The sequence below is a fragment of the Equus asinus genome, chromosome 3 (assembly GCF_041296235.1).
Source record: "Equus asinus isolate D_3611 breed Donkey chromosome 3, EquAss-T2T_v2, whole genome shotgun sequence".
In the NCBI taxonomy this organism is placed as follows: domain Eukaryota; kingdom Metazoa; phylum Chordata; class Mammalia; order Perissodactyla; family Equidae; genus Equus; species Equus asinus.
In genome coordinates, this window is record NC_091792.1 from 157,940,760 (window position 1) to 157,958,891 (window position 18,132).

Sequence of the window (18,132 nt, forward strand, 5' to 3'; positions counted from 1 at the left end):
GGAGAGCAGAGCAGCCCACAGTGGGCAGCAGAGAGAAATGCCCAGTCCACCCGCAGCCATCCTGGGCTTTAAGCCCCAGCACAGCCTGTGGGAGCCCAGGGAGGGGGGCTCCGTTCCTGGCCGGTGTGGCGGTCAGCAAGGGCTGGGCTCTGCTGCTGTGACAAACAGCCCCAAAGTCTCAGAGACTCACAGCCACCAAAGGTTGGTTTCTTGTTCTCATTGAGTTCACCGGGGCTGGCGGGGGCGTGTGCCTCGCCACATGGGCTTAGAAGGACAGAGCGGGGCCGTTTGTTCTGGAGAGACTCAAGTCGGCATTCACATGTTCCAGCCTGCAAGCAACACACGCCACCTTTGTTCACCCTCAGTGGACAGAGCTGGTCACACGGCCCAGCCCACCCAGGGGCCTGGACGTGCGCCTGCCACCTGAAGCTTCCCGAGGCCTGGCAGCACGTGGTTGGCAGCGTCTGAGAAAGCCGCTCTCCTGCTGAACCTCGGTTCCGTCTGTGGACCGGGACCGGGCCATTTCGGGGCTTTGCTGGGACTAACTGGGGAAATGAACACGAGGGAGCTGGGCCCAGGCCCACTGGAGGCCCAGGCGGCTGTGCCCGCTCTCTCCTCTCCGGCCCCTGGAGGAATGGGAAAGCGAGGACAGCACAGCCTGGGAACCTGCGTGGTGCCCAGCAGGCCCCTCTTGGAGCCGGGTCGGCACTGTGTGTGGCATGGAATGCATGCCCTCCAAGCCCGTCAGAGCCCAGGATGCTGCTGTCCCAGAGAAGCCGGGCTGTGGGGAAATGAGAGAGGGAAATGCCATCTCCTGCAGTGCGCCCCGGTCTAGTCACAAGGAGCACCCCAGTGCTGGGGCAGAGGGAACCCAGGGCTGCAGGAGCTAACTAACGGGAGGGAGGGCTTCCTGGAAGAGGCGGCTTGGCACAGACATGGGACAGCAGATGAGACCCAGGAGCATTGTGTGCACCACATGTGGGGGTGGTCTGGGGCCCAGCTGTGGGCTTCTGGTGGCAGGCGGCCTGGGCGGTGGCCTCAGCCCCCGCCTCTGTCCTGCAGGAAACGCCCCGGCAGGACCGTGTACGCCCAGATGCACAACGAGAAAGAGCAGGAGATGACGAGCCCTGTGAGCCACAGCCAGGGCGCGCAGAGCCCCATCCAGGGTGAGGGGTTTATAGACGGCGATCTGGACTCGCAGACTCTAGGTAACGCCCGCCCCGAAAACCCGCCTCCCCACCCTCCCCAGCCGCCCCCTCCCAGCCGCCTCGACGGGCACAGTGCACAGGACCCAGGGCCAGGCAGGGCGTGGTGGTTGTCCCTCCCTCTGACAAGGTGATGACAGGAGCCTTGGGCTGCCCAGGGACTGTCCGTCAGGACCCGTGGACACTGGCACATCACGCCCAGCGGCCCCCGAAGGCCCAGTCCGGCCCTCAGAGGGTGGGGCAGGACAGATGGAGGGCTGAGGTCCACAGGGGAGCCGGCTGTTCTTAGGATGTGGGGGGCCTCTCCCCAGAGCACCCCCTCAACACTCCCAGACCTCTTGCTCCCCGGAAGTGACGATTTCGTGGCCATCGCACACACAGACATAACCACCTGTGCACAGCACTTTACAGTTTACAAAGTGTCCTTGTGACCGTGCCCAACGGGGAGCATCCCAGGGCCCCCCGGCTGGACAGCCAAAGCCTCGACTCGGTGTGTCACAGCATGGTTTATCACCGCTTCCTCCATGGTTGTGGGGCTGACCGGGCCCAGGCAGGTGGTCCTCTCAGGGTCGCAGCCGAGGATCATCTCACTCCCCACTCGGGCGTGTGGCAGCTAAGGGGCCATCAGCCAAGCCCTCGGCTGGGGCCGTCCCCTGACCGCCTGCCATGGCCCCTCTGTGTGGCTTGGGCTTCCTCCCCGTGTGGCGGCCGAGTCGCCAGAGCAGCCAGAGAGGACAGTCAGCCAGCGGCCACCGCACCGCCACCCACGACAGGCCCCACGGTCCTGCTCGGTCACTAAGTCTGTCCATCCTCAGGGGGAGGGGACACAGACTCGGCCCCCGGTGGGGGAGGGCCAGGCCACGCTGGGCGAGGAGCAGGATAGGACCCAGCTCAGGTGCACCGTACAGCCCCTCGTTTCGACAAGTGGGGAAACTGAGGCTCCAGGAGGAGCCTCTGAGGTTGGCGGTTGGAGCCTGTGCTGATGGGCTGGGACCCCACTCGGCCGCGTCTGTGAGCACCCGCCCGGGATCCCAGCTGTGCCGTGTGTTCCGGGGGTCCTGTCCCTTCACCGAGCGCAGGGCCGGGCGCCTCTTCAGAGCTGAGGATGTCGAGGCAAGAGATGAGCTTCCCTGGGCCACAGCGGGTGGGGGGCCAGACCTCGGAGTCACCTCGTCCCTCCCAGAACAGTTCCCCTCTGTCCCTCGTTCCACACGGACCGGCCCCACCTCCCCAGACGAGCAGCCAGCGCAGAGAGTGGCGCGAGGGAGCCCCCTGAGCGTGTCCTTGTCATCTCGGCTGCTGACATCGTTGCTGTGACTGTTCTCTCCCGCGCTGTGGCTGGTTATCCTCAGAACCATGAGAAGAAGAAATCGTTGTCTTCACTTTTTAAGTGCTTGAAAGTGAGGCTCAGAGAGGTGAAGTCACTCTCCCAGGACAGCACAGCCGACAAGTGGCTGACCTTGAATCCAAACCCAGGTCGCTCCTTGTCCTCCTCCCTTTCTCCAGCTCCCCATCCTTGGTGGGGGTCCCTGACTGTGTGCACAACGGGCCCCATCTCTCCCACACCCTCTGGACAGATGTGCTCGTGCACACAGATGTGTCTGCAGCCTCCAGGGACATAATAATAAGCACTTTAATTTCCTGAGTGCTCGCCCCGTGCTGGGCTCAGTGCTTCCGGATGTAGTCTGACCCCCGTGAGGCGGGTACCGGTAGTGTGTCCATTTGATGGACAAGAACGCAGGTTCAGAGGGGTCACTCCACGCCCCCAGGTCACTTAGCTGACGAGAGGCGGAGCTGCATTCCAGCCCAGCTCTGAGGCTCAGAGCCTGTGGGCTCGCACCGCTGCAGCCCCCCAGCTTGGGGCGAGCACCCCACACCCCAAAGACTGCCTCCGCCAGGGCCCTCCCCGCCAGGGCTTGGGGCTCCACGCTGCCCCGACACGGCCCGGCCTCCACCTCCGTGCAGGTGACAGAGGTGGCTGCAGAGGCTCGAGCGACCCCCGGCTTCCCAAGCTTGGAGGGAGGGCGTGGGTGTCCCGGGAAGACGAGAGCTTGGCCCCCGCCTCTAGCGGCGGTCTGCCGTCAAGCCCTGAGAACACAGCCATGTAAGAATAATAGCTCTTGCAGTCGAGCACGTGGGAGGCACCAGGCGCCGTGCGGGTGCGTCAGGTGTGCTTTTCCTATGCTGCCCGCTACGACCCCTTCTGCAAGGCACTGTGATCATCCCCATGCTACAGATGACAAAACCGAGGCCAGGGGGTGACCGACCTTGAAGGTCTCACACAGTCGGCTGGGCTCATGGCCCCACGCGCCTGCGGCCTAGCTGGACTCAGGAGCCCTCGGCCACTTTTTCCGCTCTGTGCCCGTGAGGTGGGGGAGGGACAGCTCGCAGGAGCAGCTCCAGGTCCCCCAGCTCCTTTCCCCGGGCCAGGCCTCTGTCCCTCGGTACCACCTCGTGGCACCCAGGACTGCCAACCAGCCCCCGCGTTTCTGACCATGCTGTGGCCTTCTCTCCTGCCGCCTTGGCCTCGCCGCCCGCGCCCTGCAGCGTCCCCCGCCAGGAGGGGACGCCGCCCCTCCTGCATCCCCCTGCTGCCAGTGCCAGGGCCCGCCCCGCTGCAGGTCAGTGGGCAGTGGGAGGTCCCGTGGGGTCCGCCGTTTGCGCCGGCACCGGGAGAACCCATGCCCAGTCACCCCCTAGGAAACAAGGACCCCCACCACCTCCGCACGGCGCCCAGGCACGACCTGCACGGCTGAAGGACCCTCGGGACGCCCACTGCACGTTGACTCCGTGGCCGCGGCTGAGGCCACCTGTCCTGCATGGCCCTCCATCTCTTTGCCCTGTGCAGCCCGTGGGCCTGAGCTCATGGGCGTCTCTCTGTCTCCTAGGGAACCACTCTGGTGTGGTCCTGAGCATCAACTCGAGAGAGATGCACAGCTACCTGGTGAGCTGATGCCGATGGAGGCCCGTGCCCAGAACACTCTCCTGTCTGTCGTTTCACCCCCCATGGAGGGCACAGAACCACAAACGCAGCCGGCACCGGAGCTGGGCCAAGCGTCCCCCCAGAGACCTGTGGAAAAGCCACCTCCTCGGGCCATGCCCACCCAAGGCGACAGATGCCCCTCCCTGTGTTCGGTTCAAGCCCGCCCACCCCACAAGACACACGGGCCTGCCGACCCCCGCCCTCCCTGGACACCAGGGCCACTCACCGCCTGCCGCCCCTGCCTGACTCTGGGCACTTCCTGTGCCTGGACCCCATGCAGCTACCCAGCGGCTCCACGCCTGCCGCCCAGCTCGAGGCCTGACTTCTTGGGCCAAGGCTGGTCCCCCAGAGACCGGGGAGGTGAGCCTGCCAGGCCGCCCGAGCTCCCAGAACTGCAGACACACGCAGTCGCTCTGCACAGGGACGTGGGGTCCTTCCTGACTTGCTTTCTTCTCCAGACCTGCCCCCAGGGAGGGAGCTCCTGCCTGCATGGCTGCCCCTCTGCAGGGGGTCCACCCCCTCCAGCATCGGCAAGTCTGCAACCCAGGCCCCACGCCCATCCCAGGCCCTCCCAACACCACCCTCCATGCCTCCCGCTGTCCCTCCTCTGCTAAAGTGGGGATCGTGTAAATACCTCTCTAGGTAGCTGTTTGCATTTGGGGGTTTGTTCAACTTTCGAAAGCTGTCTGGGTTGCTTGGTCAGAGCCCCATTCTCGGGAACCCCTTTTCCGGAATGCCCAGGGCTGCTCCTCTGCTTCTCCTGGCACCATTCTCCCCGTGGGGCGAAAGCTTTCCCCGGCTTCCCCGAGGGATCCACAGGGGCCCCCCCGCCGGGGTCCAGTGCCTGCACTGCTGCAGCCAGCCAGCAGGCGGCGCCCTCCTGCAGGCCTTCCCAGCGCCCGGCGGGACAGCCCGGAGATGCACCAAGTGTCCCAGCTTCCTTATAGCTTAAGGGACCGATGTGAAAACCCAGGAACCAGCAGATGTTTAGGATGCCAGAGCCAGAAGGGCCATCCAGGAGTGTGCCCCTCTTTTGAAGATGGAGAAACTGAGGCCAAAGGAGAGGGTGACATTCCCAAGGTCACACAGCAAGATGGTAGCAGAGGTGTCCTGGGAACCAGCCCCTGCTCCCCATGCAGTGTGGTCCACTCAGTCACCGATGCCCAGAACCAGGGATGCTAGCTGAAGTCTACACACATGAGTACATGGGGGAGGTTGTCCCCTTTTGCCTTGAAACCGGAAGGCAGATCCCCTCCCCCTCCTCCCCGTCCTTCTCACCGCCCCATCCCCCCCCCACCCCCCGGGCGGGGTCTTCAGGGGGCAGGGCCTTTACCTCCAAGGGGAGGAGCACGGAGCCAGGCCAGGAAGCACCGGCAGGTGGTGAGTCCACGATGAGGCCCGGGGGCATCAGCCCATTTGCCCTGGAAAAGAAGCTCAGCCTGCGGGAGGGGGGCCTAGGACGGCCCCTCACACCCGGAACAGCCCCCGGCTCACGGGGGCCCCTCAGTCTTTGTGGGTGACCCCAGCGCCCTCATGTCACAAACGGGCACTCTGAGACCACAGGGAGGAAGGGGTCACTGTGGGTTACACGGCCAGGCTGGGGAGGTGTCCTTCTCCCGGCCTCGCCTGCCCATGGGCTGGGGCTCCCGGGCCACCACCTCAGAGGTCACCCTGCAAGTGGTCGTCCAGCCCCTCCAGGGGGAAGGGCGGGCCAGGGCCCCAGGCCACGGACCTGGCGAAGTTGGTGTGGGAAGACGCTGGGATTCTGGGGACCTTTGCCCCCAGCCTGCTTGCAGTCCCAAAGACACCTCAGGGGGCCCTGCGTCCTGCCATCCCCACCCGGCCTGTCCTGTGAGGATCAGACACACAGGGGCCAACACCGGTCAGCACCGTGCAGGTCCAAGGTCAGGGTCAGCATGGAGCCCTGGACGCAGCCCCCAGCTCATCAGTGCCTGCAGGTCCCCCCGTGACCCCTCAACTTCTTCTCTCTGCTGTTTGGGTAGGGTTTTTTTTCCCCTTAGTTATTTGTGTTTTTCTTGAATCTTATGTTATTTCTATTATGAGTGTTTTGGGTGTGTGGGCCCAAGAAGCTGGGAATAAGTTGGCACCTGCTAGAACCTTCTACTTTCCATCTGCATAACCGTGTAGACCGACGTGCAGGGCTGTGGGTCATCTGGCTAGACACTGAGGCTCTCTGTAATTGATGGCCAGGTCTATACAGGCGCCGGAACGGGAGGCGACCTGCCGTGGGCAGCCCCGGTCTTGCTCAACCAGACTGTGCCGTACTTGGCATATGCACTTAACAAAGACGCGAGAAATTCTTTCTTATTTTTCCTTTTTAAAAATCAATAAATCATTTGTGATGCTTTTAACAAAGATTAAATGAATATGATCAGCTTTTGTCTTATTATGAAGCTATTTTTCAACATTTACCTAGATACACGCGCACACACACCGGCCCCTAGAATGGTGGTCCCAGAGGCAGCATGGCCAGGGCCCCGAGCGAGGAACCAGGAGGTGTTCCTGACCCTGGGGGCGGATGCTGTGACATTAACCTTCTCAGTCACTCGGAACCTACCACCGGCAAAGCCGTAATGTCACCCTGTCAGCTTTCAAAGTCCTCACACAGGTGTGGGCTCGCTGCCTCCTGTCAAGGCCGGCAGAAGGGCCCAGAAGCATCAGCCTGTTTCCAGATGAGGAGCAGAGGCCGGGGGTCGAGGGCCTGGGAATGCCCGGCCGACACAGCGCGCACGGAGCCGGATGCTGTCTCTTCGTCTCTGCAGGCCGTTCGGCGTGGTCCTTGAGTTCGTGGAGGGAGGCCGGACTCGTGAGGCGGGTCGATGCTCTGGCCTCAAAAACCGCCTTTACTTCCCCTGGTGGCTGGGTGTCCATGACGTCTGAAATTTCAGCTGTGCGGTCCTCTCCAGAAGGCTCTTATTTCTGATCCTCCGTGGTCACAGGCGGGGACAGAGAAATACGCACACACATTTCACACGCGCGTGCATTTGCCAGTGGCTCCCAACCCACTTCCAGAGGGAGATGAGGCTGGAGCTGCGTCTTGGGGGCTCCAGGAGGACAAGAGGCCCGGCCGGGAGCTGACAGCGCCACGAGGAGGCCTCCCGGGCACACCTGCCCTCGACACGGAAAGCTCGCATGCAAAATATTTTCAGTGGCTTAATAAAAACGCAAGGCATTCTTTTCACCAGAGGGACCGGTGACGGTTCCACTTCTGGCTTCACACTTTGTGTCCGAGAAGGATGTCACACGTCCGTGCAGGGTGGCACTTGGAAGCGGCCCCAGCTGTGATGGTTGACATGCATCCTCCGTGCCCCTCGGGGGGGAATAAAGCAGACAGGTCTCGGGAGGTGGAGACTGGAACAGTGTCCCTATGCTTGTGCACACTCACACTCACACACACTCACTCTCATGCACATATCCTCAACCACACACACCCCTTCTCTGTGCCATCAAGCACCCTCGTGGAGTTCAGCATCAGCATCCTCAAAAACTTCCCCCCAGATCTCCCGCCCTTTGAACGGGGACCAGGCTCTGGGCTGGGCGCTGGGCTGGAGCAATAAGTGACTGACACAGAGCTGCTGGACCTCGAAGGAGACCCCGGGGGGACCAGAGGATTCAACAGGGAGGTGGGGGGGGCACCCAGTGGCCACGACCCAATCTTCCGTAAGAGGCCGTGTTGGAGCTGGGCCAGCAGCTGAGCAGAAGGAGGGGTGAAGCAGTGCAGGGGTGGGGCCGTCTCCGGCAGGGGGCCTGTGCGGAGGCCGGAGAGGGGCACACGTGTGTGTGTATGTGTGAGCAAATGTGAGTGCCTTTGTGTGCCTGTGTCTATGTGTGTGTATCTATGTGTGTGTGTGTGTGTCTGTCTATGTGTGTGTGCCTGTGTGTCTATGTGTGTGTGCATGTGTGTGTGTGTCTGTCTCTGTGTGTCTGTGTCTGTGTGTCTGTGCGCGCAGACAGACAGAGACAGACATGGGGAGCAGGAGCGCACCCCGACTGCGCCCTGGAGAGCTTCGGGGCCTGGCGCTCCCCTCCGAGCTCTCACTGTGGGACCCCGGAGGCTGTGAGCATCCAAGTCTGCTGTGTGCGCTTCTGTCCCCACTTCAGGGTCAGGGCTCCATGGTGCTTTTCCCTGGACAGGCTGATGGTGTGACAAGTGTGCCCGGCCCCACACCCATCCAGCTGGAAGCTCTTCCTGCGACCATCGCCCAGAGGGGGCAGGGCCACGCTTTGCCAGTGGCGCTCTGGGGGCCCGTCAGAGCCGGCGAAGGCGTGGGGTCGGGATGACCCGCTAGAAAGCACGCCTGCAGGACCCGCATTTGTAACCCTCTCCAAACACAGCCACCCATTGTCACACCTGAACTCGCATGAGGGGCGGGTGTGGGCGTCCCCAGGTCACAGAGGAGGGCACCGAGGCCTCGAAGGGCAGTGGGGAAGGGGGGCAGCTGTGTTTAGCCCAAATATGAGGCATTGCCTTAAAGCTCCAGCTAAACCCCTAACTCCAGGCAGCCTCGGGTGTGGGTCTCACCCATGACCCCCAAGCTTGGTGTCCAGAGAATCAGGTCGCAGTCGATCCCGAAGGAGCAGACGGAAATGTGTATCGCTGGAGTTAGAGGAGAAGAAACACTCACCTTGAACAGCCACTGGCGGCGCCCCGTCTATTTTGCTGCACGACAGAGACGGCCGGCTCCTGAGGAAACTAAACCGGGTTTCTGTCGTCAGTAACACAGGCCACCCCTGAGGGCCTGGTGGCCTCGTTCTGGCAGGTGAGCTGGCCACCAAGCCAGTGGGGCGACTCTTGGGGGCCGGAGGAGCATCCTGTGCCCACAGCAAACCCCCAAGAAGAAGCAGTCACCTCCCCTCTCGGTGACGTGGCCCAAGCCCTGTGTGTGCGGCACATCCCAGCAGAACACGCCCCAGCGGTCTGAGTGCCACCATCAGGTGACATGTCCCCCGGAAGGCACCGTGGGGGACACGCCGCTGAGGCCGGAGTCCAGACCGGCTCCCATTTCAGTGGGGATTCGCGGACAGTCAGGGTCCAGGCCCTTCTGCAAACAGCCCCACGGAGCTGAGACAGAGAAAAGTGGCCCCTGACGGCCGGACCTGGCTGGGCGCTCACTGCAGGCTGGGCGTTCCCCTGTCCAACATAAACTGTGTCACTGAACACCAACGTCAGACAGGCCACTCAGGGGCAAAGACACACCATGATCACGTCTGAACACAGACAGACAGAACCACAAAAATGACTGCCGCCCCATCTGGCCAAGCCGGGGGAGGGCAGAGTCTGTGCCACATGGCCCAGCCTCGTGGAGCCCCCTCCTTCCAGATAAGCTTTACTGCGATGCCCAATCATAGTGCCCCTGCTTCCTGACAGCACCCCATCCCTGGGTGCTCCCACCACCTTCCACGGCCCACCCTGCAGCCAGGCCGCTCCAGCCCCCTCTGCCTGTGCCCCACGCTTCCCCATGCGCACACTCTCCATCACTGCGCCGAGGACTAGCCCAGCCTCTGCAGCCACAGGGCGGCCCCTGGGTGTCAGACTGGGGCACCCGCAGCACCCCAACCCTCAAGTGGGTCAGGGGTAGCCCTGGGGGTGCGACCAGCCTCTGGCGTGGACAGTCACTGACTGCTCGGCAGGACCAGCCGGACGAGAGACTCACGTCCCGTGAGCTCTGTTCCAGCGATGCTCGGTGAGGCGCACCCACCCTGATTATGCTGGGGGCAGGTGGGGGGTCTCTGGCAGCTGCACCCAGCCCCTGCACGTCTGGATTTCACTGGACGAGAAAACAGCGCATGACCCTGGGCCTGCTGGAACCATGGCCAAGCGCTGCCATCTCCAAAGGGACCGTGGCGAGGGCTCTGCACGACCCCTGCCAGCCTCTCTGGGGCGGTGGCACTGCCGAACCATCTGGATGTGTTTCCACAACTCTCCGCCTGGGAGGCCTGCAGGCTTTTCACAGCCCGGTGACTACCACTGGCCAGTTCCAGGTGCTGCGAGTCTCAGCCCGGCGCGGGCATCCCGTGCGCTCACAGCCCGCCGGCGTTTGCATGATGTTGCGGTTGGGTTCTTCCCCCCCGGCAGCCCAGCCCAGCAGATGCCCACTGCGCTCGGTCTAGCACCCGCCTGGCTCGGCGCTGCGGACACGGCTCCTTCCTGCACTGGTGGCTCACGTGCTTATGGCCCAAACTGTCAGCTCTGCTAAGGATCCAGCAGATTCTGGCCTCGGAGTCCAAGGAGGGGCCGTGCCTGCCAGCAGAGTGACAAGGACGCCGACAGCAGTGACAATGACAGCTCCCACTTAGTCTCCACCACACGCCAAGTCTCAAGCAGTTCCATAAAGCGGGCTGGCAGCAGTGTGGAGCAGGGGCCACCGTCCCCATCCCGCAGTCAGGGGGGGCCAGGTGTGATGAAATGGAGAGTCGGGATGCAAGTGAACTCTGAGCATCACTAGGCCCTCCTGGTGACCACGTGGCTTCGCCAGCAGGAGAGGAATGCTGTGCCCAGGAAGTGAGGGACACCACAAAGCTGAGGGCTGGTCAGCCGCTTCAGGGGCTGCTGGGAGGGCGAGATGATGAGGACAGAGCCTGGCGGGTGGAACTGGTCTCCAGGCGAGTGTGAGGACCAGGCCTCCTAGAAGCCGGTCGAGGAAATCACGGGAGGTGAGGAACTGGATAGCCGGTGTTCATTCTGATGCTTTCTAGAACGTTCGTGTCACTCGAGAGTAGAGAATTGGTGCAGTAGCCAGGTGAAGGCGAGGCTGGGTGGTGTCGTGAAGATGGCGGCGTGTGGACGGGCTCAAGCAGAAGAGGTGGAGGACAGATGGTGCAGGAGGGAGTGGAGGCAACACCCAAGAGCAAGTCCTCGAGGGGAGCAGGACGGAGCCCCAAGTCTGAGCAGAAGGCTGGGCCGTGTGGGAGCGGGGACCACTCACCCTGGGAGCAGAGGGCACAGAAGCACCTGGGCTGGGAGCTTCTCATCCAGCTGCTGTGTGTTCTTAGGGAATCAACAGGCAAGGTCATTGCTGAAAGCGAGGTGGGGGAGGGGCCCAGGGAAGCGGGAGAAGGTGGGACATTGGCAACCGGGAGAAGGTGGGACATTGGCAACCGGGAGAGTGAGAAAGGGGTTGGCTAAGGAAGTTAATAAATTGGCCGGAAGAGTGGGGGTTTCACTGGAGATTTGGGGCACAGAGTTACACAGTGGCCTTTGGTGTGGCTCTTGCTCTCCAGCCGCAGTCCACTGCTTGGGTGCAGGAGCACACGGGTGTCCTCAGGTCACAAAATGGCGGCAGCTCTAGACTTGGCATCTTCCTCTCAAAAAGTCTGGAGGCTCTGATCAGGTCACATGGCCCTACCAGAAGGAATCCTTGCAGCTCACTGTCTAAGTCTTGAGCCCCCTGCTCCCTCACCCTCCCTCCAAGCCAGAGGCGGGGCCACCACGTGTCCCTGCATGTGGGGCAAAGAACAGTCACAGAGTGCTGCAGATGATGCAGAAGTAAACGCTCTGCCTGCAGTCTTAACGTCGGACCACGGGGTCAGGGAGGACCCCATCTCAGTTCCGGAGGTGCACAACAGCGACAGCCTGCTGGATGCCCGCGATCTGTCTAGGGGCTGTGCACATCACACTGCCTTCAAGATAGCGTGGAAAGAAGGACTCCATCAGCATCTGCGACGCAGCGAGGGGGAGACGGGACGCAGCGAGGGGGAGAGGGGATGCAGTGATGGGGAGACAGGACACAGCTCAGAACGGAAAACACTTGGCCTGGAGGGCACTCTCCCCAGTCGAGGATAAGTCACCTGAGGGAGAGCACGCAGCAGCCTGGGGCCAGGAGAGGAAGCCCACCGGCGGAGATGGCCAGAGGACTGCCTGTGGATTCAGAGAAAAGGTGTATTTTGTGGATAGGAGTTTACTAAAGGAGCTGGAGGGAACCGTAGAAATCGTGTGCATTGTGTCTCGATGTGAAATGCAAGAAAAGGCGCCTTCCAGAAGCAGGACAGTGCCCGTGCCAGGCTGAGCAGAAGGGGGTCCCTGGGGTGAGACAAGCGAGGAGACGGAGGATGTGGTGACCGCTCAGACATCTGCTCAAAGATCACGAAGAGCAGGACGCGGACTGGACGAAACGGGGTCCCCACTGAATGGACAGATTAAACATCTCTAAAAGTAACACAGAAACGAGGAATAGAGAAAATAGAAGACATCGACAGGCCGAGCGAGCTGAGCACACACCGCAGCCATCCCTCAGGCATCGAGCCGCACGGAGCCGGGAACTCCGTGCCTGTGGGTCAGAACCCTCCACGGGAACGGGCAAAGCCGGGCGTGTGGAAACTTCCAAATTCCAACGATACAGACTAAAAAGGCCTGCAAGCTTCTAGACGGAAGACGTCCAAGCAGAAAGTCGGTGTGGGGGCTTTTCTGCTCCAAAGGCCAGGAGATGAGGGGCGCTGGCACGTGTTGCCGGGAAAAGCCGGACTGGGCTTCTGTCCAGGTGTCACTCATTTGTAAAGGAAGCAGAAGGAGATTCTTAGATTTGAAAGCATTCAAAACAGTGTGATTTATGCACTTTTCACGAAGGAAAAAAAACCTCCAAATATCCTCTTATTAACTGAGGGGTGATTGGAAAGCAAGGCTCCCATAATTGGTCCTTCGGGGTGGGTGAAAGGATGGGGAGGCATCGATACCCACTAACAATATTCAAAGAAATACATGTGATGATAACGAAATCGAGTGAGAAGTTAAAAATCCCCACGCGCCCACCTGGAACCAAAGGTTGGTGTCTTTTTGAGCAACTGCAGGATGCGATCTTGGTAACTAAACTGGCTCCGTGTGACTTCTGTTCTGGCGTCACGACCAGGAATGCCCCACGAGATTCCTGCAGGGTTACTGTCCTTTACTTGTTCTGCTATTTTACGTGGACGTGCTGCGTTGTCTGTTGTCCCCTCAGCATCACGAATGTCCCCCTGGAAGGTCTCCTCCGAAAGGCAGAGAAAAGCTGAGACAGGAGCAGTTCCTGCGTGACTCGTGGGCGCAGTGGGTGGAGCAGGGGCGGAGGGGCTCCGGGAGGGCCCGGCGAGGCTTCGCGGCTCCAGACGGAGGCCGTGACTCGGGATTTCCAAGAGGGTCCTGGGCTGGGAGCAGCTCCTGGTCACATTCCCGAGAGCTGCCCTCTTCGGTGCCAAACGCTGAGGCACGCTGGGCAGCGTTCCCGGCCTTCACCCGGCCCATGCTCCCGGGAGCTGCGGAAGCCCCTAAACCCCTTTAGGAAACTTCTGTGTGTGGCATAGAGACCTAGAGCAGCTTCTGTTTTCCTGGCCAAGCCTGACGAACACAGAATTTGGGATCCGGCACATTTGTGTCCTCCCAAAGCTTCTAGAGAACTTGCTGTTTTCTCCTCCCCAGCCCCAATCAGCGTGATGCAGCACGATGTTCTGTGGGAGACAAACCTCCCCGGGGACTCTGGGGTAGAGGGGGCGGCGGGAGGGTTTAGGTAAGCCCGGGAAGACCCATAAGGGGGCACTGCTGCCCGGGGGAAGCTGCACGCTCCTGGTGGGCTCCACGCGCAGGTGCAGAATAGGGTTTTCACCTGGCTGTCCGCACGCCAGGCGCTGGGAGCTGTGCTCATTCCCGTAAAAGCACCATGTCTGGAAGAGCAGCTGAATGTACCCACCGCCTCCTGGGTTCACGCTCCATCTGTCACGCATGGAAAATAAGGATGGGATGGAGCTGTGAGGGGAGGCCCACCCCTGCGTGTTCGGGTGTCGGACAGTGGCACTTTCTCTGCTGTTCCCCAGGGATGCGAGGGTTCTTTGTTTACTACTTTAGTGGCAAGGGGATTCTCAGAGGCTCCCGGAGGCCCTTCCTCCTCAGCCGTCCCATCGCTAAGGATGCCATCCACCTGCGCATCCAGGAGCTGCAGACCCACTGTGACCTCCCCAGCACGTGAGAACTTCTCTCTCCCCAGTGCACAGCCCTTCCACTCGGTAGCTTCCGGCGCAGTTAGGAAGAAGTCTGCATTTCAGATTCGGGTCAGCATCAGTCCTCAAGGGATGCAGCAGCCCCTGGACACAGGGCCTCCGGCAGCGGGAAGGGTCCTCACTACGTGGGGACTTGAGTCGGTCTCAAACCACATGGTCTAGAGCGTGTCTGCTGCTTGTTCTCTGAAGGCCGGGCCAAGACGTCGGCGGGCTGCCCATCTACTCCAGCCCTAGGGACACCATGATCATTAGTGACGCTGAGCATCTCTGTGGGTCCAACCACCACGATGAGTGAAAAGACCTTGACCTTGGTTCCCATCACAACGACCAGGCCCACTTGTCTCTGGAAATTGCCGGCTGTCACCTTGGCCCTCCTGCTCCAGGATCCCGTTATCCCACGGAATTCAGGGCCAAGCTCAGTGGTGACAGCCTCTATTCTCAGCTCTGACTTGCAAAAAGCAGCTGCCTCAGAGCTTTTCACGAACGCTCCCTGTACCGACAACTGTGTTCCAGCACGTGGGTGAGGGCCATTTCCCCTGGACCTGCTGGGTTCCTGAGGACGGAGAGGGTGGGAACCAGCACACGATGACCCCCTCTAACCCCCACCTCCCTGGCCTGTGGATCTCTCCTCATTGTGTCCGGTGGAGCATTGTTCTGGAGTCCCATCTGTCACAACTGGAAGCCGACGTCACTCTTCACAGCTTTTCACGATTACAATTACACGGCCATTAGCGAGGTCACCTGCCTAACACCCGCCTCCACTTCGGGACAGACGCCTCGGAGAGGCGGGTTCTGACGGGCTTGTTTCCTGTCGTGTCTGCAGCGCCCGGACACAGCAGGTGCGCCGTGAATGTTTCCCCAGCGAGCAGATGAATGGCTGATTAGGAATGATTGAGGAGACCAGGAGTGTTTATCCTGCTGAAAAGATAACTCACAGAGGAGAGGATTTCAGCTCAATTAAAGTCTTAGGGGTGCTGCGGGACATTTCACGGCTCGGTGGGCTCCTGTCATTTGATGTGTGAGTCACGCACTTGACACTCAGCCTGGGAGTGTCGAGACCAGGCCTGGCGCAGGGATGCCAGCACGCAACGGTTAGCGTTACAATATCACTGTTGGGCTTGGCAGCAAAGGGCCTGCCCTGAAAGGGCCCCCAGGCGGGTGGGAACACGGCACATGTTCAAACCAGCCATAATATGGTAGAGAGCTACACCGGGTAGGATTTTCCTGATGGATGTGTCCCGAGATGGGATGGAAAAGCCACGTGCATGCTGTTTGTGGAAGCAGCCATGTGCACCATGGGAGGCGTGTGACACGCACCTGTGCACACAGTGTAGGGACACATCTGTGAGGCACACCTGTACACAGAGAGTGTAGGAACCTGCCCCTGTGAGGCACACCTGTGCATGGAGGGATATGCAGGGACCCCTGTGAGGCACACCTGTGCATGGAGGGAGGTGTCACGACATGACCACTGAGGCCCCATGTACAGACAGATCACAGGATTTTCCTGGGAATGCCGATCCTTAGTGGGGGGAAAGGGACGGGGCAAACGTAAGGAAAACCCACAGTGACACACGTTTCCTCCTACGTGAGGCAGGGTGAGCAGGTGTGGCTTTGGCCAGTCTCAATCATTCCAGTGGGCTCTGGGGCAGAGAGGCTGTCCCCCGCTGTCTGGGCCCTGCCCTTGGGGGATTCAGGCCAGGACAGTGGCCCTGAGTGTGAGAGCCCCCAGCAGGGCCAGGCATGGGCTCTGAACTGGCCAGGTTGCACGGGAAAGGCAGGCTCACCGGCCGCCCTTCACTATCTCCAGGAACTGGCTCCTGGCCCCTCCAGGGTCAGCGAGGTCCCAGGTGTCAAAGCCTCAGAATAAAGATGGGGTTGGACACGGGGCAGCCCCCCTGGTCAGAGGCCGCCCAGGAAGGACAGCCAGCTTACAGCTCTGCGGGCCCCACCCCTGCGGGGGATTCCAGGATAGACCAAGCCTCTCGGCGTCCAGGACCAGCTTGAGCTAGCCCCAGGTCAGGGGGCGAGGCCACCTGACCACTCGACTGAGTCATCGCCCCTGGTGCGTTTCCTATCCCGTGTTTTGACTAATTTGTCCCTTTGGAGGAAGAGAGAGCCATGTTTAACAGCATCCTAAAACTGATGAAGTTTGTGTCATAAAACTGCTGGGTCACAGACACGCGCCAACGTCCTCCCTGCTTCCCGTTAAGGAGCGGGGCTCCTGATTTATGCTGGGGAGGCTGCGTGTCCCCTGCTCCCAAAATTACAGCACGCATGATGAATATGCCCGAGTCATCGGCGAGGCTTTGAGAAGCAAAGCCAGGAGCTGCGGTATCCTTGTGCCAAGTGTTAAGGAAATCGGAGGCAGCTCCCCTCCTTCCGCAGCCCACCAGGAGCCCAGGATGAGCTGTCACAAACAGGCTTAACAAAGCCGCCACCGGGCCCCAGGGAGAGGGTGACCCTGCTGGGCGGCGAGCGCTGCGCACGGAAGACTGTGCTCCCTGGATGGTGCACGGGGCGCCACTCTGAGGCACGAGGCCCAGGGAGCCACGGCCGTCATCTGAGGCCGACGGGCAGCTCCTCGCACCTCCCTCCTTCGATGTGGTGGCTTCAAGCGATGAGAGAAGGGGACCCTTCGTTATCTGTGACGGGACTGGCCAACACCCCACCCCATACTGCAGGGGGCATAGAATTGGGGAGAAGGAGGCACCGTTGGGTCATCTGACCCTACACCTTTGAACTGTGGGTCCAGGTGGGCAATCTGTCGCCAGGCCGTCCCTGGGTCCCACAGACAGCCTGTGCACTGACTCCAGGCCCACCTTCTCTGGTGATCAGGCCCAGCCTCACCTGCCTGCTGAGCGGGCATCCCGCGGGCCCAGACGCCCCCTCTCACCTGTGCAGCCCTCACTAAGCTGCTCCCCGCGCTCTCACTCCGGCGACAGTCAGCCGCTCCAGCCACGGCCTGTGCAGGTGCTGCCAGCAGGGCCAGCCCAGGGCGAGTTCTGGGGAAGCCAGCCCCCGGGGGTCCTCCACGCCTGCCCCACCTGCCGTCTCCATCCCTGTGGGCATGAGCACCCTTGGTGGCACCAGCACACCTGCGGGAGGGGTGCACTCCACAGCCACCTGCTGCAGAGGGGCTGTGGGCCTGCCTCGGGCTCCTCGTCACCCTGACTCTGTCCCGGCGGGCAGTGCTCTTCCTAAAAACCGGAATCTGGCTGTCCCTCCCATGCGAGAAGCTGTGACACACTCCCGGGGGACCCCCTCCTCCACCGACGCGAGGCCTTTCAGCGCAACTCCACCCGCTCTCTGAGCCGCCCCTGCCCTCTCCCTCCCGGCCCGTGTGCAGCCCCCATGGTGCCTGCCTTCCTCCAGGGGCTCACACTCTCACTCTCCACCCTCTGCTCCTGAGGGCGCCTCCCAGAGGAATGTCCTCCTTTGCCCCGCCCCCCTCCTTGCTGAGCTCCCATTTAAACACCATGACCGAGCTCAAATACAACCCCCACCCCACAAACCCGACCCACTGCCTCAACGGCCGCTGCTCCATTCTGTGATTCCAGACATCGCCACAGTCCTGCCCTCGCAGAGCGCATCAGAGTTATCTTTCTATACGGGAGAACCGGCTGAGAGCGGGGTCATAGCTGATGCATTCCTACCTCAGCGCCTGGCACAGCGCTGGCACTTAGCAGGTGCACAAACGTTCCTTGAATGGAATATTGTGGTCCCAGGGACTAAAAGCCACTGGGGAAAAAACCAACTATGGCTTAAACTGAGGTTCTTTGATGAAAGAGGCTTCTTGTTAACAGAAACAAGACACATCCCACACCTCCTCCCTCACCATGACTTCTCGCCCCCTCGCCCACCCGTCAAGGGACCAGCAGCGCCTGGAAGTCCAGCCTTGAGCACCCAGGCCCCTCCCGCCTGCGCTGCAGAGCCTGTCGGGAAGACACGGAGGCTGGG

At 61.4% G+C, this 18,132-nt stretch overlaps 1 protein-coding gene across 2 annotated transcripts in view; it reads left to right on the forward strand.

Annotated features, from left to right (window-relative positions):
• SORCS2 (sortilin related VPS10 domain containing receptor 2) overlaps positions 1-7,174 on the forward strand; it is a 488,954-nt gene extending 481,780 nt beyond the window's left edge. For both annotated transcript variants that reach the window (XM_014855228.3, XM_070506280.1), the window contains exons 26-27: positions 1,063-1,208; positions 4,094-7,174. In XM_014855228.3, coding sequence (XP_014710714.3) covers positions 1,063-1,208; positions 4,094-4,158 — 211 coding nt within the window. In that variant the 3' untranslated portion in view covers positions 4,159-7,174. The remainder of the gene's footprint in view (positions 1-1,062; positions 1,209-4,093) is intronic.
• Positions 7,175-18,132: the final 10,958 nt, after the last annotated feature.